A 26,887-nucleotide genomic window follows, 5' to 3' on the forward strand; every position below is an offset into this window, starting at 1 on the left:
GCTACTTTGTCTGAAAAAGACTGGAGACTCACTTTCTCCCAGAGTGATAGCAGCTAATCAGGGAGTGGGAGAGCAAGGCAGTGGCGTCAGTGACCTTGCTAGAGCCACCCACTTGTGTTTGGCCACATCTGCTGAGCCAACCCTCTAGAAGAGAAAACCAAGTCAAGTTCAGAATCCCCTGGAAGCCTTGCCGCACCATACAAGCTGGGGTACAGCTTTGTCTTCCTGGGTCATACACTCGGGGGAGGGGCGGCAGTGTGAGTGATTGCGTCACAGAATGATGCACGTAGACACGACACAGCTCCTGGTCCATACCTCTGGGTGGTCACTGCTGAGCCAGGCACAGGAAACAGAGTAAGGTAAGGGGGGATGGAATCCAGCCTGGCTCTGCCTTCCCTGCCAGGATGGACTCCAGCAATGCCCATGTGCATTTTTTTGGAGGATTCAGTTTGGGGCAAAAGGAGGAAAGATCAAGGAGGGACCCCCCACCCCCCGAGAGCCCATGTGTTTATATAGGTCTCCACATGGACTGTCTGCTTTAGTTTGGGGAACTTCTTGTCGTTTCGAGATAAAAAGTCTGCTGTAGAATACAGGCAACAACAACAACAACAAAAAATATCCTGCTGTAGAATTTGAGCTTGAGACAGAACCTCTTGCCCCAGCCTCCCAAGTGCTGGGACTGTGAGTGTGAACGGCCATGCCTGGCTATTTGGACATATCTGTGGAGGATATGTAATTCATATGAACAGTAATCCACCATTGGAACTAAGAACGCCATTGTGAGGTTTATACAGGCTTATGTTTTTTGCCCCTCTTCTCTCCCTGTTACCCTCACTCCTCCTGATCTCCTTTGTCTCACCAACTAGTCTGTCCTCTTCCTGCTTTCTGGTCCTTTTTTTACAAACTGCCTATAGATCCTTAAAGAAAGCAGCCCCTCCCTCCTCCATGATGTATTTTGGGGACTGGGGATGGTAGCTCAATTGGCAGAATGTTTGCCTAGCATGCAGAGAACCTTAGGTTCAATCCCAAGCACCTGAGAGGTAAAGGGAGGAAAATCAGCAATTGAAGGTCATCTTTGGCTACTGAGGTTGAGGCAAGCCTGGGATTCATGAGACCCTGTTTAGACAAGAAGAAAAAGCGAAAACAGGCACATTAAACACTCTAGCCAATGGCAGCACTCCTTCCTCATGCTAGCAGGCAGTTGTGGATGCTAAATGCTAACGTCTTCTTCCAGACCAGCCCTGGGATGGTCCCCAGCCATGGATTCAGCCCCAGGTCTTACTTCTTTGACAACCCCCGAAGATACGACAGTGATGATGATCTTGCCTGGAACATTGCTCCTCAGGGACTTCAGGGCAGGTAAGAGCCTGCTTCTGGTGGAGAGAGACTACCCCTGACAGAACTGCCCTGCATGGGACGTAGCCAGGGGTGAGAGAAAACCAACTTTAGAATCTTTAGAAGATCCCCTACTCAGTATTCCATGGAATGCTTGATAGCTGTGCTGATTGTAAAGAAATCAACCTTTACTTAGGACTCCTCCGAGCCTCCCCAGAAAGCGCCAGGGTATTTGCTGCTCGAATCACTCAGTGGAATGTGAACTGGGACATCCAGGCAGACATCTCTGATCCTCTTCTAGAGCCAGAGAATACATGAACAATAATCACTAGAGTGAATATATTTTAAGAACCAAAATTTTGAAATTTGCCATTCTTAAACAGTAATTTAGTAAGATATTCACAAATATCGCCTCATTCAGTGTTTGCTACAACCCTATGAGGTCAGTGTAGTTGAGTTCTCATGATTCAAGACCTGTCTGAGGGAGTCCCTTTGCTGGGTAAGCAGTGTGGCTGGCCCTGGAGCACACTCAGTGTCAGAGCACATGGGAACTGCCTCCCTTTCTTAAAAACTCACTAGCAGACTGGGCTCAGTCTGTTCTGGGCGCTTACACGTGTTAACATTCACAGTGGTGTGTGTGCTCAGGGCAGTAAACAAGCTGTACCTGGCTGCCTTCAACTAGTTCCAGTCTGGATAACAGCTAGGAAAGGGGAGGATGGGAAGCACCCGCCCGCCAGGGCCAGGAGCAGCCCTCATGGCTTCGGTTCCTCCTTACCTTGTGCGCTATCTGCCCAGTGCTCAGAACGCGGTGCTTGCTTTGCTCTCTGTATAACAGAGAAAGTCCTTGGGAATGAGAAGAGAGCTCTGAGAGGACCTTGGTTTGGGATACAAAGCTGAAACAGAACACATTCCTGTCTCCTTGGGTAGGGAGGAGAGATCCATGATCATATAAAAATTAAAAGCAAGGTAGCAGTTAAGGAAAAGCACAGAGCAGCCATGTGTAGAGTACAGTCCCCGGAAGCAAGCCAGTGTGCAAAGATTACCCTCCCAGAGTTCGGGCTCCACTTCTGCCTAAAATTATTGTTCTCTTACCTAGCTACCCTGCTGGAGCATCCCTAACCTTTTCTTGTCAGAAGTTAACAAGAAACAAGAGCAGAGTAGAGAGTACTCACCCTGTACACAGAGAAAGAAAAGACTGTATTCCATGATAGAATACTGTTTTCATTTTCCTCTGAGTTCTAATGAGATCAACCCTGACAACAGCCCAACAAGAAGTTACTAATGTCACTCCTGGCCCACAGATGAGGAACTTGAGATTTAGAAGTTGTCTGTCCAGAATGTACGGGTAGTTCACTATAATGCTACTGTAGGGTTCAGGCACAATTTTTTTTGCTAAAACTATGTTCTCTACAGTGGCTAGTTTTAGGTTCTAGTAGTTTGAGTTCTGAGCACTGCAGAGTCCAGTAGACTTGAACACAGGCCGCCAGAGCTGTGTGTAGCTGTTGGTTGGAAAATGGGCTTCAAGACACTTGCTGAAGAACTCGGGTCTGTTGCTAATGTCAAGCCCCTGAACTGGTTTTGTTTGTTTGTTTAAAGTTTTGCTCCAGACTACTATGATTGGGGACAACAAAGTAACAGCTCCCTGGCCCAAGCAGGAACTCTGCAGCAAGACTCCACTTTGGATCCAGACAAAGCCAGCCAAGGGTAGTACCAACTGACAGTCCTGTGCAAGAGTCCTCTGTTGGAAACCTTCAGCCAGACTGGATGACAGCTGAGTTTTTAGGGCACTTTTCCTTATGAAACAGGACTCCATTTTTTTTTTTTGCAATAGCTTTCTCAAGGCTAGGTAGGACTAAGCAATAATTCAGAGTGATAAACTCTTAACTTTAGTACTAGCAGAGAGCCTGGCTATTTCAGTGGGTATAATTTAAACTTTTAAAAGAGATTCTGGACTTTTATAAAGATGTATTTTATATAACTTAAATACTAATGCTAAAGTATACTAGGTTTTTTCCTTGATTGTTATTGCAATGTTGTAGTTTGCACAGATTTTCATGCATAATTCACTTTAGAACGTATAGAATATGTGGTCTAACAGTTTAAAGATCCTTCCGTCTGAAGGTCATTGAAGGTCCCAGTGATTGTGACGCCTGTAACTGCCACTCCAGTGTTGAAAGTCTAGGGAAGCAGGGGACCGCGGTCTGTAGTAACAGGCTCCACAGCAGCAGTCTCTCCTGAACCCTGCCCACAGCCTGGTGCTTCTTCACCGACAGCACTACTGTACGCACTCCAGGAACAAACGGAAGCTGTCAAGATGCACTCGCCAACATTAGCCGGCCGCCTCGGCCGTGTGGGTAGCCACTTTGTAGTTTTCTTCAGCCCAGTTTAACTGAAAACTCACTACCTCAGGAGGAAGGCGAGAGTGCCTTCCCTGACTCAGCCAGTGCTCGCTATAGCCAACAGTAAGCCACGGGTTCCCCACAGAGTGTTAACAATAAACATTTCTGGCCCTCAAGCTAAAGGACTGTGGACTCCTGACAGCTTTTCTGTAAGCATGCCTGTTATTGGATGAGCCTGACATGGTGCTCACTGTCTGTGATTTTTAAACAGGTTTTCAACGTCTGTTGAAAGCTATGGGCGTGAAAAAGTGGGTTCTGCCTATGTGGTAGCAGGACCCCCGTCTCAGCCAGATAGTGTTCCCAGACAATGTTCCCACGTGCTATCTCAGGGCTCCCCTGGGTGCACCCTAGAACCAAAATGGCAATCCCGGAGGCTTAGATGCTCTGGCTTCTCACAAACTGCATCATCTGGTCACCAGGGCCGGAAGACAAGTCTCGCTCACAGGCTCTAGCCCACTTCACACATCTCTCCTGCTGTCCTAGAGTTCAGGGATTTAACAGGGACAAACCCACTCTCTTCTATTTAGATGGTTTCAAATGGGTCGTGATTGGATAGAACACCACGTTGAAGACCTACACAGCCCCTCACCACATCTTTGCTTTCGAGCATGAGCAAACATCTGGGTTACAAGCCATCCTCAATGGTTATTTGCCAGGGTGAACTCCACATGGAGGCCTGACTCAGTAGTTTACAGTAACAGTGTATAAGACAGCTTACCTGTCACTGTACCTGCAGGTGTTCACTGTTGCAGCCAGTGCCTGTGTCCTTGTCTAGCAGCAGCATCAAGATAGTTCTGGGTGCACTCATTTTATAGCACATGCACACTAGCATTTTATAGCACATAGCACAGTTTGTCAGAGAAAAGACAGGCACCCAGCACTGACCAAGCTATGATCCACTTTTACGATAACGCTGTCAGCATTCATGCCAGCTGTTTATTTTTTATTGAAAAGGACAAAATGATATGTCTATGGAAACTCACCATTGTTTAAAAAGACTATTAACTCTTAAAGGCTGTCCCCACAGGCTGGAGTATAAACATGGTGACCGTGGATCCCATGTAGGGAAAAGAGGAACAAAACTGCTCCAAATGTGTTAGATTAAACCTGGGGAAAGAAAAGTTCATGTTTACACCACCATGAAATTAAAATCCTGGTAATATTACAGCTTGAAGTACACAGGGTCAAGCCGGGTATTATGCTTGCAATCCCAACACTAGGTCAAGTTTGAGTGCAGCCTGAGCTATAGCAGTACTCTGAGATGAACAGGTACATGAGACAGAGGGAATCCCACCAAAAATGGTACCAGCATTGAGGTCTGCCGTAACAAGAACAGGACACACACGACTTGGACTGCTGGGAAAGTCATTTGCCCACAGAGCTAAGGATCTGGCCAAGCTATGTTTGTAGCTACCATTGACTGGCAAATATTCCATTAGACTTGGTTAACAGCCAAGTGTTAGGAGTTGTGAGCTACAAGTTAGTACGCATACATCCAGGTCACATTGTTTTCCTTGTGGCTGCAGCAAGGATGGAATCCAGGACCTTACTCATATATGGCCAATGCTCTACCACTGAGCTGTATCCTCTGCTCTTGACAACTCTGTCTTGACCGTGTCAGACACATAGTAGCTGTTCTGGTCCCATGTTTATCTGCATAGATTGGAAGGCACTATGGTTTGCCCAAATTCCCAACTGTTTTTTTGTGAACAATAGTATTGAACCAACACTTCACCCCTATGAAGAACAAAAGCAGCATTAATTACTGTGGGCACTTGAGAAGCACTATGAGAACCTCACTCGGATCCGCATAGTGTATTATGTATTACTAGAACGTTGTGTACCCATATGCATGTGTACTTGCACAGTGGCCATCAAATCTTGGCCTTACACCCGCTAAGCAAGTGCTTTGCCACTGAGCTACATACATTCCATCCCTGTTTGTTCTACAAGGTTACAAATAACTTACCAGATTTACAAGTGAAGACAACTATTTTAGAAAAGAATCCTCTCACTTTTACCGGTCAGAGATGCGCCAGTGTCCATTTCCAGTTTCCAGTGTGAGCTATCCACAACTGATGGGACCAGATGGAACAGGCTCGAGTCAGCTCTCAGCAAAGACTAAACCAATATGGCAAAGTGAGAAAACTTTTAAAATGGGACTGTGAAGACAAGCTGTGTAATTCAGTGTCCACTGGGTGTCTCTGCTGTACTGGGCTGGACTGACTGCAGTTGTCATGAGTTTGAACCTGAGACAGCACAGAGAGGATCGCACATACATTAACTTCCTCTTATCTCCTGGTAGGGAGAACAAAATGCCTGGTACTTGCCATAGCCATCCCTATGTCCCAAACTGTTGGACTCCCAATACCTTTATCTTGTCCTTGCCCTGGGTAGGTACTGTGTTCAGTATGGACTCATGCAGTCCAGGCTTGTGCTCCTTGGATCCAAATGTAGGGTCTTGGCAGCTCCTACGGATATCCACAGTTGCCTTCTCCAAACCTTCATCTGCCCCTGCTCTGTTTTCTGATGTAGATACCTCTCCTGTGGCTTCTTTTCCCTAAGTCTCATCTGGTTAACACCTCAAATTCTGACTTCCTATGCTCTCAACAGACCATTTTCCCCTGCACTTTAGCCCAGTTAGAACTGGAGTTTAGAGGCCCACTTTATTCGGCTTATGAGCCTCAAAATTCTTCCCTTTCTACCAACCCTTGTTCATGTAACGGTTACCCATGTTTCTGACACCCACTAGTATTTCCCAGTCATGATGTTTCTTCAAGACCCTAACTAAGCATAAAAGGGTGCTTGCATTCAGATAAACAGTGCTTTCCCAGGGCTGCTGTGTCTGTGGAGCTAAGCCTCCTTCCTGAAGTTCCCTATAAATAAACTCACCAGCCCCCTCCAGGCTTCAAGTCTACAGGGCAGAGGCCTGTCAAAGGCTTTGCCCAGCTGTAGGCACATCCCAGGCAGGTTGGCCTATGTGGTTTGATGAGGTCCTGACTGGTAGCTGTCAAATCGCTTTCCCCAGTCAGCGTTCTGACAGCATCAGGAGGCCACCTGGACTGCTGGGAACCTTTCAGGTGGCACGTGGCCTCAGTGGCATTTTCTTCAGGTGTGGTCTTACTATAATGGAATGGAATCTGGTTGGGCTGTGGAAGCTGAGCTGTGTGGTGGCAGGAGTGTTTGTTTCGCTCATTGCTACATTCCCAGACCCCTCGAGAGTCAAATCCCGTTCTTTTCAGAGCTGCCCTTAAGTAACTCTTGTACTTTTACCAAGCTTAGCACTCACTGAAGGGCTCCCCGACTTAGCACTCACTGCAGGGCTCCCCCACTTATCACTCACTGAAGGGCTCCCCGACTTAGCACTCACTGCAGGGCTCCCCCACTTAGGAGTCTTTAACAGATACCCAATTTGTTTTTAACAAATAAATGGAGGAAGGAATTTTTTTGTTGTTGTTGTTTTGTCTTACTATATGAAGGTAAGTCCAAAATCATTCTTGGAGACTTTGTCTTACTTACCAGGTGAACTCTGACTTCATGGGTGCTGTTTCAGACCTCTATGAATCGCTCCATTTAGTAAGAGTGCTCAAATTCTCCGGGTAGTTAAAATCTAAAAGGGTCTTTCCAGTGTTGAGGCTGAGTTAGAAGAATAAAGCAAAACCATAAACACGTCAGAAAAAAAAATACCAGTGGATTGCTGTCTTGGTCAGAAGTGGGGAAGCTATTCTGTGAGTTAATATAGAAGCTACCAAAGAACCAGTAAATCCGACTAGAAAACAGCATGGAAAAACCATTAGAGCAAACAAACCCAAATAAACTAGAAGACAGCCGCTCATCACACTTGAAGGACCAATACTAACAGGTGAGGTTCTTATAATCACGTGGTCAAAACGGACAAAGATCAGTAAGCAGAGCCAGGAGATGCCTTCACATATTAAAAGTTATTCATTTTATATAGTTTGGCAGACCCCAGTGTCTCTGACAGGGATGTTGTGGGTGAGCAGCACTGTCAGACTGTAGGTGGTGTGTGAACAGAACCAGCCTCTGGAGGGCAGACTCCGTCAGTGCCTTTCACAACGCAAAGTGTGTGTCGTCTTTCACTTTTCAATACTTACCGTAGCGATGCACGTACAAACGTGACATGACATGTGGACAATGCCCAAGAATGGTACTGTTCAACTAAATAAGACACGGCCATGGTAAGGATGCCCAGCAACCACTAAAGTGAAAAGGCGTCTGTGCCTTGTGGCCATTGCAATATCAGGTGATGAAAAGCAAATGGTGTGTATGTGACGTCACTTCCGGATAGAGAGAAATAAGGCTTTCAATTTATATATGTTGGCTATTTTTTTTAAAAGTATGGATGGAAATACACAAAGCCCAGGGAAGAAGGCATCTGTGTGCACTGTAGCATTGTATTTTTGGTATAAAATGTATTTTTTAACCATATGAATGTACCACCTATTCCTATTCAGAAAGTTAAATAAAACAAGCATTGTTTTTTATAAAGCCTATGGCTCAATACAAATCAAAGAATGCCAAGGTTCCTATACTTTGATTGAATGGTAACAGGCCTTTACAGAAATGACACAAATGGCCCTCGTTATCATCATAGAGGCTCTAGGGCTGATGGGTCTGGTGGCACTTTCAGGCTCCACAGCCATGAGTTGTGACTTTGGCTGAGTCTCAACTCATCTGTTTTTATGCTTTAGGAAATAATTGTACTTACCACCTAGTGTGCTGGTGACGAGCTGACGCATGTGGCACCCTCAGCACAGGCTGCCAACACCTGACATTGTGAGTGTGAGAAGTTCCCCCTCAGATGATGTAGATGTATATTTTCTTCCTGATTCTTAAGTTATAATTGATTGCTTTGAAATGGAGGAGGAGGAGAAAAAAAACAAAGCAACAAAGATTGCAGAAACATGTACTTTAATTCATGGTCTAGATTCTGGTGGGTACAACAGTGAATTATATGGAATTCTCCGAAAACTCAAAGTTGCACCTGTAGATGTTACTTCAAATAAAGGACATGTGGATTTCTGTGCTTGGCTTGTACCACGGAATTTCCATGACACCGTGTACCTGGTCTGAGCCTTCTGGTGACTAGCCTTGGCTTCTGCAACTGCGGGGAGGCCTACTGTGAACTGTGTCCAGATGTCCAGCTGAAGGTAGCTGTCCTTCGTTATACACAGTGGCACCTAGGCAGAGTCGAGAAATATGGCATAGCGTTTCACACACACAACACAGAGGCCCAACATTCGACTTGTCAACTTTCAAAACTGACATCTTGTTCTGGCTGATCCGCCACATAATCCAAAACAGGAGGCGTACTGAACACTGGCCATTTTAGTATGTACAGTCTGTCTCACACGAATGCCATTACAGGAAAACAAGCGTAGGCCACCAAGGAAAATACTTGCTCTTCTTCACGTTGATTATGTCACCAGCTATACTCATTCCCATCGGTCTTGCTTGTCAGGTGCTCGAGTTTTACAGTGGGTGATGAGACACAGACAGACAGCATGTTGTGGCTCAGCTGTCAAGCGCTCTCAGTGTAGGCAGTATCCCCCAGCACTGGTGCAGAACTGCAGCCTCCTAGGGACCAGCCTCATGCCCAGCTCAGCGGCTGACAGTCTCCACAGTCCTCAGATACATGGAAATACAGGCCACGCACACAATCGTGATGTAAAAGTTATCCAACGAACATCAACTTAAGAATACTTCCTTTACTGAGGAAATGCAGTGAACCTTGAGTACATTCTAACTTAACCACAGCTTTTCAATTTCCTAGAACACACTCCAATACTACTGTGTGTCCTAAGCTTGAAATAAATCACAGTTAAGAAAAATTCAGCAAGTAGAAATGAAGATTTTTTTTTTCTTAAGCCAATAGTGTAAAATAGCATCTAGCTGCAGTAATGGTAAGGAACATTACCAAAATGACCTCTGCATTTAAAATAAAAACAAAGTGCAAAATTTTCACATTTCCTTACATTCTAAATGGACACTACAGAACACTTCTTACTGATGCACTAGCGAGGTCACTGGCATTCAGTTTGTGGGCTTTCTGTCTTACAGTGGCCCACTCCCATCACACGGCAACACTTGCAGCTCTTTAAAATAAAAAGCAAAGAAAAAAACTGAAAGCCAGCTTAAAAAAATAATCTACAAAATTCACCACTATCAATAAAACATTAAGTTTATAAAGGTTAGAAATTAGGAGGGAAATAAGTAGTGAGGCCTCAGTCCCCCATCACCCCTCCACAGTGGATGACGAAGCACTGAGAGAGGAGGGAGCCAACTCAATCTGGCACACACCATGAAGTCACAAGGAAGACAGGTCAGACTTTGGCAGATAAGATATGGGTTTAAGAGCACTTACTTACTGTTTACTTCAGAAAGACGGAATCTAAGGAAAAGCGAGACTTTGGACTCGCATTAATTCCACACAGATAAAAACCTTTCAAGTAATTTCATTATCCACTGCCACCTTTAAAAGAACCAAAATTTAAAATATTTAAAGACTTTAAATCCCAGGTTTAAAAAATGACAGTCTAGGGCCTTCCAGTCCTCTACTGTCTTAAGTCACACCACGGACGGCTCATCTGGGATGAACTGAAGATGGAGAAGGGGGGAAGTGACACTCCTGCCAAAGCATCTCACCAGACAGAATCACACCAAGAGGTAGAGGATTGCATAGATTGTGTCAAAATCAAATATTGAAAATGTTTAAAACAGCAAAATTTGTGTATAATGCAATTAGCATTATAAACCCACAGGATCCCATTCAAATTTTATGAATAAACAATCCATTAAATAAATAGGGCTCTTCATAAAGTAACTGAGAATGTTTATAATTAGGAGAGGAATGAAGAAGTCCAAAGAAGAGGAACTGTAGGCTTTAGGGAACGGACACTCCACTCTGAACCGGCCTGGTGTACACAGGACATCTGGCCAAGTAAGCACGGGAGGGCACTTACCCACTTCTACCAAGGCAGGTCCCTTCAGGCCAAAACAAAAGCAGCAACAGCAACTAAACATCTTAAAGTGGTCGAGTCCTGGGAAATCATCCAGAACCTCTCTCACTAATCACTGAAAGGCCTATTCATTATAGTGACAGCCCCGCATCACAGAAGAGGACACAGTGTCAGGCAAGGTGGAAACACTAACCACAGCACTGACAACGTTCTGTCACTGAGACCAGCCCTAGCAGCACTGGTTCCCTAGTTCTTCTACCACAGACTCAATAGTCTTCTCAGGATAAACACAGTCATTTAAAGTTTGACAACAAGGAACGCAGGGTAATACAATACAAACAAAACCAATGTGAAACAAACATGGGATTAGTATAACTTACAATTTTAAAGTATATACTTCATTTATAAATATCTCTAATCGATATTCTATAAGGATCATAAATATTCAAGTGAACATTTGAATTTTCTCTTTAAGAGTTCAGAATTCTTGAAGTCTTAGACACTTTGTCTGCTCAAGGTCCAAAGTTAAAAGGCTTCACACAGTCCGTTATGTCTACAGAGACATAGAAAAGTCTTCATTACCTCCTGTGCTGTAATAGCGCTTTAAAGTTCTGTAATTCTCTTATGCTTGTAGAAAGCCTACAGGAGGAAAACAAGTGCATGTTAGTAAGGACAGCGATGAGATGTGCACACATTAGAATAGCTAATACCGGATCCTTGAGCTGCATAACCTGGAAGCAAAAACCTAAAAGAACCAAACACTAAATATTGAAAATTCTATTTTATTTATTTTATTTTTCATTGCATATATTTGGGTTTTATTGCTGGAAAACATGCAAAACTAAAACTGAGATAATGCTGAACATCTACAAAGTTCCCAACTACAGAAAATGCCAAAATTCATATGTTCAAATCTATATATCACAGAGACACTGAGTGTGCTCCCTTCCACTGTCTGAAGAACTAAGTCCAGTATACAAAGTGACGCAGGCAGGAGGATCTAGGTGTTTAGAAGGAGGTAGGCACCATAGTGCTATAAGGTAAGTTAACCCTTACTTGAGCAGACAATTGGGGGAAAGCCTAGATATAAAATCTTTCTAGGCCTACCCTGTATGGAATATTTTAGAAAAAGGAAGTTACTTTATATTCTTATATCAAGCCTTTCAATCTCTGGCCTCTGGTTTTTTGTTTTGTTAACTTTAATTGGAACTGGATTTATTTTCATATATGTATACAATGTGCTTTAAATATATTCTACCCTACTTCTGCTTTCTCCATTCTCATCCCTCACCCATCTCATTAATGTTTTGTTACCCTAGATAGTTTTCTTTACTTTAATGTCATTTATACAAACATGGTGTGTGTGGGGGGGGGGGGGGCAGAAACTGCTCATTCATTTCCCAAGTGCCCAGACTCAAATAATAATGTAGAAACTATATTAATTACAACATTGCAACACTCCTTGGTCAATAGCTTATGCATATTTCTAGCTAACTCTTACATCTTAAATTAACCCATTTCTATTAGTCTGTATATCACCATGAGGCTGTGGCCTACAGGTAAGGTTCTGGCCAGCAGCTGGTGTCTTTCTCCTTCAGCAGCTACATGGCATCTCCCTGACTCCACCTACTTTCTCTCTATATCTCTGTTCGGATTTCCACCTGGCTTTACTCTACTAAGCCATTGGCTGAAACAGCTTCTTTAATAACCAATGGTAATAAAACATATTCATAGCATACAGAGGGGACTCCCACATCATCTGTGTTGTGTGTGTGTGTGTATAAAATCTGTATCCACAAATGACAGAAAACATCGTCTTTCTAAGCCTGATGTGATTCACTGTCTTGAGTTCCATCCATTTTCCTACAAAGGGTAAAACATCATTTTTCTTTATACTATAAAACAAATTCTGTATATATACTACGTTTTCACTATAGTATTAGACAATGATGGCAACTGGCTCCAGGGGTGGTAAAATGATTCAGTTCTAACTCTGATGTATACTGTTTGTAGCTCTCTTGGAGCCAAGGCAACTCTGACCTAGTATGCGGTCAGGAGTAGAGAAACGTGTTCACCTCACTGACAAGTGACTCATGGGATGCCTGTTTTGACAAGAGATAAAAAGTGCAGAGAGAGCACAGAGAAACAAAGGATGGAGCAAACCTATGAGAATTCCGTTTTAAATAGTTATGCTGTAATTCCATTAAAAGTGACAAATCACAGGGCTCTGGTTCTTTGGGCTTGCTTAGAAGGGCAAAGGAAGCCAATTCACCTTCACATCAAGACTACAGATGAGAGCTAGGTGTGGTGGTGCATGCCTTCAATCCCAGCACTCGGGAGGCTGAGGCAAATGGATCTCTGAGTTAGGAGGGAGCCTGGTCTACAGAGTGAGATACAGGACAGCCAGGGCCACACAGAGAAACCCTGTCTTGAAAACAAAACAATAACAAAGACTGTAGATGAACGACAGAAACAGTGCCATGCATGGCTCACAAGGTCCCTCCCAACTTCCATTACTTATCTACATTTATGGTACTGTGTAAGTGATTGCTGGCTCAATGAATAAACAGGCAGCTCAAACCCAGAAATAAAATTCTGGGATGCAAAGAAATGAAAAACCTACAAGTTCATTTTTCCTAATGTAAAAAATTCAGGGTTAATCAAACAAAACTCCAGTATGCTTTTAATCCCAGCACTCAGGGAAGCAGAGACAGGCAAATCTCTGTGAGTTCGAGGCCAGCCTGGTCTACAAAGTGAGTTCCAGGACAGCCAGAGATACACAGAGAAACCCTGTCTCAAAAAAAAAAAAAAAAAAAAAGACAGCCAGCTAGCAGGTCGCAGGTCGGTTCTGAAGAGGAGCCAAGGTTTGCTGAGATGCACTGCTGGCAAATGGCAGGTCAGGATCCCAGGACTCCAAAACCGGATTCCTAGCCAGCATTCCCTAGAGGAGAAGGGGCTCTAGACAAGAGCTGAAGCTAGGAGGGACATTTCTGAGAGCCAGTGAAACTTTGATGGAATGTTTAGTTTGATTTTTCCTTAATTTAATTTTTATATTAAAATGTTTAAGTTATTTAAGACATTTTTCATTTCAATTAATTTACATTTTACCTAGTTTCTTCTGTTATTTTTCTTCAAACCTCAAAAATGTGTAGGCTGAATGTATCCTGAGATGTGAAACATCACCAGCTGCTACCTTGTGAGCTGTATCTCAATTAGCACAGACATCTTCACATAGAGAAGATGGACACAGCAGCTCACACCCTAGCACCCAGGGCTGAGGCAGCCAGAGTTCCAGGTCAGCTTGCACAAGAGCAAAACCCTGCCTAGATAAAAACACGTGGAGGAAACAGGTGAAGGCTTGGCATTAAGGTGGGACATATCTAAGTTATCTTTAAGTGATTGGTCTCCTTTGAATTTAAAATCATACTCATAAAACATACACATTAATCCCTGTCATCTGGTTCCAGTTTAAAAATAAATTTTCTCCATGATGTGACTTACTTTGCCCTACTGTTACAACACTGCATACAATTTCCTGATTCTTTTCCTTCGGCTTTATAACCCTCAACACTGCATAAATCTCCCTATAAATTCAAATTATTTTTATACCCATTTCTGATATAAGAAGCAGTGTATGTGTATGTATATACTTTCCTGATACAGAAAGAAATGGGGCAGGTATGTGGGAGAGGACTCCCACACACTGTGTAGGCAATACAGGGCAGGGAAAGGGCTTCATATCTTTGATTACTTCTCCATCACATTCTCCTCCTGTCTACTACTATACTACAGCAGGCAGTAGCTGGTGTAGGAGGTCCTTCTTTCTATGTGTTGCTTTCATTGGTTGAATAAAGAAAACTGCCTTGGCCTTTTGATAGGGCAGCCCTTAGATGGGCGTGGTAGACAGAACAGAATGCGGGGACGAAGAAGGCAGAGACAGAGAGCCGCCATGGAGCCAGCCGCCAGGTCAGACATGCTGAATCTTTCCCAGTAAGCCACGGCCTTGTGGTGAACACAGATTATTAGATATGGGTTAAAGCAAGATGTGAGAGTTAGCCAATAAGAGGCTAGAAATAATGGGCCAGACAGTGTTTAAACGAATACAGTTTCTGTGTAATTATTTCGGGTATAAGCTAGCCGGTAGGACACAGCCCGCAGCTCCTCCATACTACAAGTAGCCAACTAAAATAAAGAATATTAGGAGACTCTTTCCCCCATCAAACTGAGAAGTTAAACTGAAAGGCACTGGTACTGGAAACTATCAGTTCTTCCTGGGACTGACAGAGAACTGACTGTAAGCCTGAAGGACACACTAAACAACCTATTTAAGTTTTTTTTTTTTTTTGGTTTTGTTTTGTTTTGAGACACACTTTTTACTACTTAGACTAGGTTGGCCTTGAACTCATGATCTGCCTTCCTCAGCTCCTCAAGCTGGGGTTGAGTGTGTGCCATCACACCCAGCATTCTAATCTTCTGTTAGCAAGCCAAACCAAAGCATACCTTTGGGGAAAAAAGACAAATCTGTGTAGTATAGTGAAGCCTTGAGGGAGTCAGGTCTCAGCTGTAGGTGCAATTCTTACCTTCCAAAAGCATTTAAAAGAGCAACTATTTCCTGCCGAGTGAGCTGGAAGCCTTTAGATGGACTGTTCTCCGGAAGTTTCTGGATTTCTTTTTCAGAGAATAGTATCTTCAAGGCAGTTCCTAAACCCTGAGTCTAAAGAGAATATTCATAAACTTACAATTAACATCACACAATAGCTACTATGAAGAACTGCTCAGTAAGGACACTGAACACCCTATGAGGGAGCTGGAGACATGGCCCAGCAGCTAGGATGCTTGCTGCTTTATCCACTGGCTCATAAGCACCTGTAATTTCAGCTCCAGGGAATCTGACACCTTCTACTGGCCTCTCTGAGCATGTGAGAGCACATGTGTGTGCGTGCGCACACACACACAGCCCTAAATATAAACAAGGGAAATAATTTCTTTTTAAAATCCTATGAGCCGAGTGTTATGACACAGTGCTGGATTATGCACGGAGCAGTGTCTATTCCCTCACAGGTCACATGCACACAGACACAACAATGCTCAGGAAAACTTGAGCAACCTGATGCTTGCTGAGCATGTTTCTGTTCCAGATGACTGAAGTGCCTGTTTTTTTTGTTTTTTTTTTTTTTTAATTTTCGAGACAGGGTTTCTCCATAGCTTTTGGTTCCTGTCCTGGAACTAGCTCTTCTAGACCAGGCTAGCCTTGAACTCACAGAGATCCGCCTTTCTCTGCCTCCCAAGTGCTGGGATTAAAGGCGTGCGCCGCCACCGCCCGGCTGAAGTGCCTGTTTTTATCATCAGAACCACAGTGCTGACTCGGAATCTTGAAAGCACTACTATTTTTTTTTTTTTTGTAGTGTTAGGGGATCAAACCTGCTCTACCTCAGCTCTGTACCCCAGACTTCTTAAACACAGTTGCTGCATTTAGAACCTTAGCAATTCAAAGTTCCAAGAGTACTGCAACAATAAGATAGTTCTCAGCACTAGAGGAAAAGAAAATCTTGATTTCAGCACAGTTTCCTTTAAAATAATCCTATCTCACCAGCTGGTGCAGAAAGATCACAAATTTAATGATGCCTTGAGTACAAAGCAAGATGGGTATTTAAAAAAAAAAAAAGAAAAATACCCAAACAAAAATTTTGTCTTTTGCCTTTCTGTACTTATCATCATCTTTGGAAGAAAATAAGGTAATAATCCTCTGTACACTAAAGATTAAGGCCTGACCCACAGAACTTTAGCATTTTGTGCTATGCAGCCTTTCACCACTGAAACAAGCCATGTCCAAAATTTAATGTTTAGGGCTTATATAGCCAACTTTAAATATGAGTCTAAGATGGTACTAAGACACGGAATACAAAAATGTGCTTGCTCATGAACCAGTTTAGTAGTGTTGTCTTCCAGTAACAATACAAAAAAGCCATGCTTGGATCTCCTTGTTTCCAAACACTAATTCATTGAACAACAAATAAATCTTGATAAAACTAAGCAGCTGGGCAGTGATGATGAATTCCTTTAAGCCCAGCACTTGGGAGGCAGAACCAGGTGGATCTTTGTGAGTTCAAGGCCAGCCTGTTCTACAGAGCTAGCTCCAGGACAGCCAGGGCTATAACAGAGTAACCCTGTCTCTAAAAACAAAAAACAAAAATAAAACTAAAGTAAGCAGAAAAATGTAAGGCTATGAATAGTCTGAAAAGGAAAGACAACACACACCTGTAATTTCCCCCACAATCTGCATTTATCACATCCCACACAGTCCATGATACGGGAGATGTTCTTGAAATGTAACCGGAATTCCTCCTGGTGTGCAGAAAATACCAGAATTAGAGTTTTAAAATTAAGCTACATTTGGTTGAATTACATATAGAATAAAGTTTTGACATTTACAAGCGATTAAGTTGTTTTTCAACAGTAAAAGCTCTGACTCTGTATACACAACATAGTATGTCACACAACAGACATTAATAGAAGCCAATATCCCTGGTGCACATTTAACACGTTTTACTGAGAAGACACCTAAGCAAGGGCTAGAAATTTAACAGTGTGAGAGAGGCCTTTACTTGGAGGAACTGAGTTGTGGCTTACATTGAATGGCTTCTAAAATCTACTTTGTCGGGGTATTTCCTCACAGCAACAGAAAAAGGAACGAGTATAAAACGTAACTCTGGCTGTTGGCCATAGAACAGATCCAGTTGTAAACCACTCAGTGCTATGCTGTGACATAGGTCCTCAATCAACAGTGATCACTATAGGAAAATCTAATCAGACGAGCATCAAAGTGTTGGACAACTAGGAAAGTTTGGATGAATAAGATGAAAATACAGCAAATGGCTCCCACAATACCCCCGGTTACCTTTAATGACTTGGCTCCCTTCTTGTCACCTGCAAACATGGATTTCTCATCAAAGTGCATGGGAAAAGACCTGATGAAATGACAAGACTATTAGTAAGTTACTAGTGAAAAGTCCAAGGGCTTGTCCTGGTGTTCTAAAATTTTATAACCTTACACATATTTAAAATCTGCTATTTATGATGTAGGAGGGTGACAGTTCACGCATACACAGTAAGACTACAGCAAGCTATTCTCTCTCTCTTTTGGGTTTGTTTTTTCGAGACAGGGTTTCTCTTTGGAGCCTTGTCTCGGAACTTGCTCTGTGGGCCAAGCTGGCCTCAAACTCACAAAGATCTGCCTGTCTTTGCCTCCCAAGTGCTAGGATTAAAGGCGTGTGCTACCAACAACACCCAGCTAAGACTGCAGTATCTTAAGGAAATTAGTAAAATTATTTACAAGTGAAAAGCAATCTACAAATATGCCAACATTCGTATTCTTGTATACATTAATGTGTAGTCTACTTTAGTCCTTCACCATCTACCTTTTCCTTTGTGCCTTTTGTAACACAGAGAGCATTGTTTTACAGACTACAGATGATTTGAACAGTTATGTTCCAGAAGGAAGCGAATAGCGCCTTGTATGCTCACTGTAATTCTTATGCACTTACTATGACGCTACAAGTTTAAGCAGTAACTGAAAGAATACCAAATCAGTAGAGCATTTTGACGCTACATAAAATCTTTGGTTCTTTATTAAAATATACATAGCCTATTTGCAAGTGTAAACCCTTCTGCAGCCAAGCTTCAGGGAGGCTTTTTACTCAGCATCACTAAAACTACTGTGGTAATATTGCTCCTGCGTTCCTCGGCTCTGCATCTCTCTTTGCTGATGTCTGGAGGACTCCAAAACTGACATTTAAGTCTTACTTTGTGTCCTGAAAGATGCTAAGAAGAAGAGTCTTGGTGTCGGCATCTTCTTCCAAGTTGCCAGTGTAAAGATCAACAATTGAGCGCTCAAAATAAGGGGCCACCTTTGACAAAGCACGAAGCTCAATCAAGTATAAAAAGTAGAGATTCTTCAACCTTCTTGGACCTTCCCCCTTTGTTTCCACAGGATCAAAGCGGCGTTTGAATTCTTTGATGTTAGGTCCCCAACTAGGTTTACCCCAGGTTTCTGAAAATAAAGAGAAATATATTGTCTTTTAGTATAAAAAGCATTTTTTTGTTTCGTTCCGCAGAATATGTATTTTACTTTCCAACACTTTTTACAGTATCTTAGAAGTAAAACAGTCTTCATTTACGAAATCTGATTACCTTCCAGAAGATAATTTGCACACAGATGTAAATTGATGCTGGCATGTAGTCCTGATATAAGCTTATAGAATACTCTCTTCTCAAGACACAAACCTATTCAGAAAAACAGAAAGAAAAAAACAAACCATGCCCATTAGATACAGAATATTTAATCAAAACAAGCAGTACCTGGGCTTTAGATTAATATTTAAGAGCACTGTTATGGCTGGAATATGCAGTATCCTGCAGGCTTAGGTTTGGGATTCTTAGGTTTGTTTTGGTGGGACCTAGCTGGAAGAAATACAGCGGTGGGAGCAGGGCCTGAGGGGCAATGTTATTCCTGTCTGCTTCCTGTCGCTCTCTGCCTCCAGCCTGCAGTACAACTGCTCTCTGCCACACTTTCCATCAGGATGTTCTTTTCACACGCTCAGGGCCAAGTAGCCATCCAGTGAACCCTCTGAAACTCTGAGCAACATTAATCCTTCTGCACGTGAAAAGTTTCTGTCAGCCATGTTGTGCTGTGAGACAATGGTCTTAGACCTTCAGGCCCAACCTGGTGACTGTGCCCACGAAGAGCAGGCAAAAGCTTCTACCTCTTGCTCTGAAGTAACACAGAAAGCCGTCCTACAAAGGCAATTCTACCAACTTCTATTCTAATGATACATAGCAAGTTCGACCAGCAAATTTAGGAAGATCACTTCTATATTTAAGAGCACTTAAATTAATTTTCAATGATGGGTTCAGGGGACACTGAATATATGTAAATATGTTAGATTTTCACAGCTGCCCTGAATTAGACTATCTCTTGGCTGTTTTCAAGAACTTCTCCATCAACAGCGTAGGTGGCAGCAGTTACTGTCACAGCTCCAGCTGAGGAAACAACTTCAGAAGAGACTGAGCCAGTTGCCTGTACCTAGATGAGCTCTTAGGAACCACACACTCACATCCAGTGTTTCCAAGCAGCACAGTGGGGTGGAATAGTTGGTGCACAGGGCCTAAGGTCAAACACTGTCAGATTTCATTTTCCGCCTCCATTGTCAACATTCAAGTGTCTCTCTCTCTGAGTCTCAATCAGGAGTGTTCAACTTACAACTCATGTGTTAACTCATCCCAGATATCTATAAATGCAGTCCAACATGCTTGTAGACCCCAGTATCATGTCACAGTGTCAAATGTTGGACGCCCCTGATCTTACTTTCCACATTGTTCATCTTTAAGGTAAACTTAAGCTTTGCATCATTTTCCAACACAACTCATAATAGTAATCACACATGTTCACTTTAAAATGACCAATATATATACATATAAGTGACTAAGAACAAACGAAAATTATGTTCATAAGAAACACAGGCAGCTAACAACTCACAGAATCAACTACTTAGAGTTTAACACTTTGTTGGAAGCTATGGCTATAAAACAATGACTTCCCTCTACCACTCAGCTTGCTAATTCATCCTCCACCAATATAAAACAGTATAGTGCAATTTCAAAAGCATCATAATCCCAGTTACTAACCAAGGCTGTTAAACTCCTAGAGTATCTAGCTTTTAATTCATAGTATTTTATATTGGTAATATGGAAAAGACGAAGGATGAAAAATGTGCTATAAACTATATTGCTTTAAATTTTCGTTAGGCAAATGTGGACTGTATGAACATGGGTACATATGTACCATCTTCTACATTTAATTCTCATTGCCTTGTTTTATATATCACAAGTGTTTCCTTTCTAAGAGAAATCCCCCTGCTTTAAAAGCACACTTGTTTGCTACTTACATAGGTTAACACCAAGGAAAACCCAATAACCTGTTTAGCCTGCATATTCATCTGGTACTGATTTTTGACTGCCAACATCCTCAAGGTTTTCACATAATTTTATCACAAAATATAATAAACTAAACGTTAGTTTCTTTCAAATATTGTTGAGTATCAGTTGTCTAAACAATGAACCACAAATAAAAAGTTTACCTTCTAGCCAGGTATAGAATGATTCTCCTTAAAAAAAAAAAAGAATTTGGTTAAAATATTTTAAACATTTGTGTATAAAAAACAAACTTAGATCACTTAAGGAATACCTCTAGGGATGCCTACTTCTTTAAATAGTAAAGTGGGCATACATTTCTAGGAAAAACCCATATATAATTTAAATAACTCTGGAGAGTGTCCTTACAGATATCTTAATTATTAAAATAAATAATTTTAGTGTAAGTACTAAAATATATCTTATTTACTGAAAGTTTAAATTCAAATGCATGGGAGTAAACACTTAATGAACTTAAATCTGTCCGAGGTAACAAACATAGTATTATACCAGCAAACAATAAATACAAAAATTAAATTATAATTACTAAATTTTTCCTAAGCCAATAAAGCGAGGTGTGTTTCCTCAATAATCTAAGAATAAACTTCAAAGGATAACTTTCAATGTAATTCTTGCTTAGAGTGACTGTGACCCAACTGTATGGGACCTAAGACATCTCCTGGGACCCAGAGGAAGGTGGTAAGGAGCACAGAACTAGGGTACCACAGCAGCCGTGAGCTGTCTAAACCAGAGGTCTGCTATACAGCATGGTGACTAGAGTTAGCAACAATGTGTTGTGTTCTTACAAACTGCGGAGAGATTTCAAGTGGTTTTTGACACAAAAAAGTATGTGTATGTATATATATATATACACATACATACATACAGAGAGAGCACTAATCTTGTTTATCTATTCCCTATGACACATGCTTCCAAACACTGCTGATAAATGAACAAAATTTTGTAATTAAAAGACTGAAGATAGCTTCTGGCTCAATAATGCTCTTCTGAGTTAGGAAGGGAAAGAATGGCAAGTGCTGCTGTACTTCCTGAGAAAATGACAGAAAACCTCGCCCAGAGGTCCTGCCCAGTCTCAGGGACAAGCCCTGGAGCTCCTCTGCCTCCTGAGTGCTCCCCATTCCACCACAAAACAGCCGACAGCCTTTGCAGTACCTCCTCCTCCTCCCCTTGCTAAGGGCTGTTACCATCCCACTTCCTTACCTCCACTGCTAGCTCCCATTTGGACACGACGAGGCCTCTTAACCCATCCCTTTAACGACTTCAGTCTTTCCACTGCAGACCAGTCACAGGGCACTTACTGCCCAGCTCTCAGGTTCATGCCATTCCTCCGACAAGCCTGCACTAGCCAGGTTTGATCTACACCTGCTCCTGTACCTCAGCATTCACCTCACAGGCCACTTCTTCCAGGAAGCTTTTCTCATCATGTCCCATCACACACAAAGTGCTTTGTTGCACCCTTACTGAGTTACAGCTGCTGGGGAGGGGCTGTGTCTGAGTTTCTGTATGCTACTGAGTAGTGTTTATTTACTGAGTCACACCTGCTGGGGTCTGTCTGAGTTTCCGTATGTTACTGTGTCGGTGTGTACTTACTGAGTCACACCTGCTGGGGTCTGTGTCTGAGTTTCCGCATGTTGCTGTGTCGGTGTGTACTTACTGAGTCACACCTGCTGGGGTCTGTGTCGGTGTGTACTTACTGAGTCACACCTGCTGGGGTCGGTGTGTACTTACTGAGTCACACCTGCTGGGGTCGGTGTGTACTTACTGAGTCACACCTGCTGGGGTCGGTGTGTACTTACTGAGTCACACCTGCTGGGGTCTGTGTCTGAGTTTCCGTATGTTGCTGAGTCGGTTGTGTACTGCATTTGCTTTCTCCTCTGTGCATCCTTTGCTCACAGAGGGAAGGTGTGCATTTTATACATCCTCCCAGTCTGTACAATGCTACTGAACACAGGTAAGGAGACAGCAACTGAAATAATTTTCTGGCTGTTTTGCAGCCAAATGCTAGTAATTAGTGTTTATGAGATTAAGCACTACATTGAAAACTGAGAATGTAACTTTCAAAGTCAATAAGTAAATAAAGAAGTCACAAATTATCTGGTAAAAGTAACTTTGCTACATTCCCTCAGAATCTTCAGGTAGATTAAACAAATTATCCATAGTGTACATGCGTGGAAGGTGGGGTCATGAGTGCCGCAGCTGTGTGGAAGTCCCTGGACACGTAAAGGGATCTGCTCTCTTCCACCATCATGTGGGTCCTGGGGATGGACTCAGGACATCAGGCTTGGCAGAAAATATCTTTACCACCAACCTTCAAAATTTTGTTAACAGAAAATGGGGAAGTGGACCTACTTTCTATACTAAACATTTAAGTAAAATGGTCTCTAGGCTTTTTTTTTTAACATAAAGACAACTTCATTATTTTAAAAAAAAATCTCATTTTTGGTCACCATTCATTTCTGGAAAAAAAATAGGCTAAGCCACTTGCATTTGGTGAAAAGAAGAAAAACACCAAAAGTTAATAATAAAAAGGTTCCTCCCATGGTTGAAGTAAACATGAGTTTCAACTCACCATCATCTTCCCCTAGAGGAGAAAAGAGAAAGAACATTACAAAGTGCCTTACCCTGCCCAGATTCAGTCCCACAATGTTAACACACAGCTTATCCTCCCTGCTAAACTTTTCACCAGACCATGAACTCTGATCACTATTGCAGGCATCCTGCAAATATGAGCCTTGTCTGCAGGCCAAAGAGGGCAAGATTCCCACATTCTATAAAACAAACAGAAGGGAGGAGGGAGACAGGAAGAAACTGACAAGGGAGAAGGAGCTGGGCCTGGTGACACTGCACAATCCCAGACACTTGGGAGGCTGAGGCAGGGCGGCAGCACTGAGGTCAAGGCCTGGGCTCTAAGGTGAGTTCTAGGCTGGGGTGGTGGCTCAGTGAAACTCTGGGGAGCTGGGGATGCAGCTGTGATAAAATGTGAGTGTGCGCGAAGCCCTGGTTTTCATCTCCAGCACATTAAAAGATCAGGAAGCAACTGAAGTGGGCAGAGGCAGCTAGGCTCTGTGCTTATCAAATACACAGACATCCTTTCAGTTTCCATGCTTGGGACTCTTTTGCTCAGACAGAGTCAACAACTCTCCTGCAGTGGGAAAGGCCCAAGAGCGGAGCTGGCTCCATGCTGCTCACCTCTGTGCCTTTGCCTGACTGATTCTGGTAGAACAGTTTATTTTTCAGAAAAAGATTCTGTTGCTCAAAGACTTTTGGAAAATTAGTTATAGAAGCCTAGAGCTCCCTGGCGGTGGTGGCACCTTTAATCCCAGCACCTGGGAGGCACAGGCAGGTGGATCTCTGAGTTTGAGGCCAGCCTGGTCTACAAGAGCTAGTTCCAGGTCCCAAAGTTACAGAGAAACCTTGTCTCGAAAAACCATTTTTTTAAAAAAAAGGAAGAAAGAAAAGAAAAAGAAAAAAGAAGCCTAGAGCTGGCACTGCTTCAGGAACACAGTGGAAGAAATGCTGAGCAAGCAGAGCCCTCTACTGCCAAGTCAGTAGAGAGCCCTTCTAGCCTCACCTGTCAGCGGGAGCTGTGCTTCCTTTAGAGGCCCAAACAGGCTACTTCCACACCCCTGCTTCCGCTTGCCTTTAATGGTCTCCTATTTTTTTCTTTTCCTCCTTCCTTACTCGCATTGTTGATTTTTTACTCTCCTCATCTTTGTAGTAGTTTCTAGTCTAGTTTATGGTAAATGGTAAGTGTTTCTTTGGATTTGACATCTTTTGTTAAACAATTGTATTTTCTACTTTGAAACAAAGTCACCACAGAAAAGGTCTGAAGGAGGGATGGCCTTTTGTCCTTTATACAGCTTCCCCAGTGTCAATTTTTGTTTTTTTTTTTTTTTGTTTTTTCAAGACAGGGTTTCTCTGTGGTTCTGGAGCCTGTCCTGGAACTAGCTCTTGTAGACCAGGCTGGTCTCGAACTCACAGAGATCCACCTGCCTGTGCCTCCCGAGTGCTGGGATTAAAGGCGTGCGCCACCACCGCCCAGCCCCAGTGTCAATTTTTAAAACATTTTGTGTAATTAAGACATAAAAGTTGAAAACATAGAAGTTATGACATAAACAGTAAGAGACAAAAAAATAAGTCATGGCCACTCTGCTCATAGTCCCAACTTTTGCTAGTCTGTTTCAGAACGAGCTTGGAGAACAGCATTTGCCTTGACAGAGTCAGCATCTAAGAGCAGTGCTTATGTCAACCACTCCACATCCATTCAGGTCTCGGGCCCAAGGTATAAATCTACTTAGGCATTTCAACTTTTAACTCAGTCCTGGCCTAGACTCTGGAATAGTAGGTCAGCTACAGGGTCAATCCCAGGGATTAGCTGCGCCTAGATAAGAGGATGAAGATGTCCGCACTGACCACAGCATGCTACACCATCTGAACAGCACATTAGCTATACATACATGTACCTTAAATAGCTATGTTTTTACAGTAGGTTTGTCTGGTACTACAATCTTACAGTAGCATGTGCTGTGGACTAAGTTCTGCTCAAACATGGAGGTTGGGGAGGGGTCACCACAACATGAGGAACTAAAGGTTAAGAGCCACTGAACTGGAATGTTTAAAAATGGGGGACAGGGGCCAGGCAGTGGTGGCGCACGCCTTTAATCCCAGCACTCGGGAGGCAGAGGCAGGCAGATCTCTGTGAGTTCGAGGCCAGCCTGGTCTATAATCGCTAATTCCAGGACAGGTTCCAAATCTACACAGAGAAACCTGGTCTTAAAAAATCAAAAATAAAATAAAAATAAAATGGGGAGAGGGGACAAGGCCCTCATTCTCTTCTTAATTTACTGCTGTGGGGCAGGACCTGAGCCTCCAAAGTAGAAATTTCTCAGGAAATCTGAACAACACATCCTACAACCAGGCTCCTAGCTTAAGACCAGAAGACATCTAGTCTATTAACTCATGCTTGTCTTAATCACTAAAATTAAAATATAAAATTGCTGGTTTACTGTTTTTCAATTTGAAAAAGCATGAAATGTATGGAAAACCCACCTCGGCTGGGTGCCAGAGGATTTAAAGGACGATACACAGATCGAGGCCTAGAAAAGAGCACAAAGCGCAGCTGTAAAATGGTTTGGCTTGTTAAACATCCCATTTCCCAACAGAAACAGACATCTGCTTCTCCCTCTCCGTCCTCCATTACTTGAAGCAGTTTTCTTCGTAGATGCTGTTCCACACCCTCCACGCCGAGGAGCCCTTGTAGCCAGTGTACCGCTCTGGGTTCAGCAGCAGGTCCACGTACTGCGCAGCAGGGGAGCGCTCATCTGCCAGAAACAGCAGCAAGACCGCTCAATGTCACTATTCACCTACAGGTCACTTCCAGCTCACACTGCTGCGTGGTTAACTCCCGTGACCGCACTTGACCCTGAATTTGTACAACTTGGACAAGTTACTCAAGAGAGGGAAGAACAACTTCTTCCTTTCTTTGGCATCTCAAAGTTCACTCAAGTAACGCGACATTTTCTACCTTAGTTATAACCACCCAGGAATAAAAAAGAAATAACAGCATCAGATTTATGTGATTTCTTTTCTTTCTATAATTACCTATCTCAACAAAGACTAGGAAACATTATTTTGTTACATCTTCTATCACAAAGATTTTTCCATTATTCTCTACAGAATGAATGATCTGGTCATTAAACTTCCTCTTCCTTTCCTACCTGACACTGTATTTTTCTGTCACTGAACAAGATCCATTAGTTATTCAATGACTATGATTCCCATAATCACAGGGGAAGCTGGCAACCTAACACAGCCCATTTGAGGACTACCTGCTATCACGATGGAGGAGGGATAGAAAGTTAACAACAAATTGTTACTATTAAATGAACTGAATAAAACAGGTAATGAAAACATGATTTTACACAATGCAAGATTTTATCTCTAACCCTAATCCCAAAGATATTGCACTACACAAATTAGGCACAAGAAACAAGTTACAATTAGATATTAAAAACTCACAAGCAATTTAATTTGAATTGATGTCATTAATTTAAAAATCCTAATAAAAAATAAAACCTCAAGTCATGAGGTCTTAAAAAAGCGTTTCTTTTTAGGTCTAAGAATGCAGGAAGTAGCTAATTGGTACAGGAACTGGTGAAGTTGTGGTTTCTAATACCTGCAAAA

General features: G+C 42.6%; 2 protein-coding genes across 3 annotated transcripts in view; one reads left to right on the forward strand and one right to left on the reverse strand.

The window, feature by feature from the left end:
* Positions 1 to 8,780, forward strand: part of Gpr137b (G protein-coupled receptor 137B) — a 38,490-nt gene extending 29,710 nt beyond the window's left edge. Inside the window, exons 6-7 of the mRNA XM_075970211.1 lie at positions 1,235 to 1,359; positions 2,932 to 8,780. Coding sequence (XP_075826326.1) covers positions 1,235 to 1,359; positions 2,932 to 3,043 — 237 coding nt within the window. The 3' untranslated portion in view covers positions 3,044 to 8,780. The remainder of the gene's footprint in view (positions 1 to 1,234; positions 1,360 to 2,931) is intronic.
* The window catches only part of Ero1b (endoplasmic reticulum oxidoreductase 1 beta), a 39,344-nt gene continuing 21,106 nt past the window's right edge, over positions 8,650 to 26,887 (reverse strand). The window contains exons 7-17 of one of the 2 annotated variants that reach the window (XM_075970210.1): positions 25,905 to 26,025; positions 25,754 to 25,800; positions 23,274 to 23,285; positions 20,851 to 20,877; positions 18,905 to 18,997; positions 18,518 to 18,764; positions 17,613 to 17,682; positions 16,973 to 17,059; positions 15,295 to 15,428; positions 11,297 to 11,353; positions 8,650 to 8,935 (exon numbers count right to left, since the gene is read on the reverse strand). In XM_075970210.1, the coding sequence (XP_075826325.1) occupies positions 8,920 to 8,935; positions 11,297 to 11,353; positions 15,295 to 15,428; positions 16,973 to 17,059; positions 17,613 to 17,682; positions 18,518 to 18,764; positions 18,905 to 18,997; positions 20,851 to 20,877; positions 23,274 to 23,285; positions 25,754 to 25,800; positions 25,905 to 26,025 (911 nt within the window). In that variant the 3' untranslated portion in view covers positions 8,650 to 8,919. Of the gene's footprint in view, positions 10,228 to 11,296; positions 11,354 to 15,294; positions 15,429 to 16,972; positions 17,060 to 17,612; positions 17,683 to 18,517; positions 18,765 to 18,904; positions 18,998 to 20,850; positions 20,878 to 23,273; positions 23,286 to 25,753; positions 25,801 to 25,904; positions 26,026 to 26,887 lie in introns of both variants that reach the window. The other variant, XM_075970209.1, reaches the window with a different exon arrangement.

This window comes from Microtus pennsylvanicus, chromosome 4, assembly GCF_037038515.1.
Source record: "Microtus pennsylvanicus isolate mMicPen1 chromosome 4, mMicPen1.hap1, whole genome shotgun sequence".
In the NCBI taxonomy this organism is placed as follows: Eukaryota; Metazoa; Chordata; class Mammalia; order Rodentia; family Cricetidae; genus Microtus; species Microtus pennsylvanicus.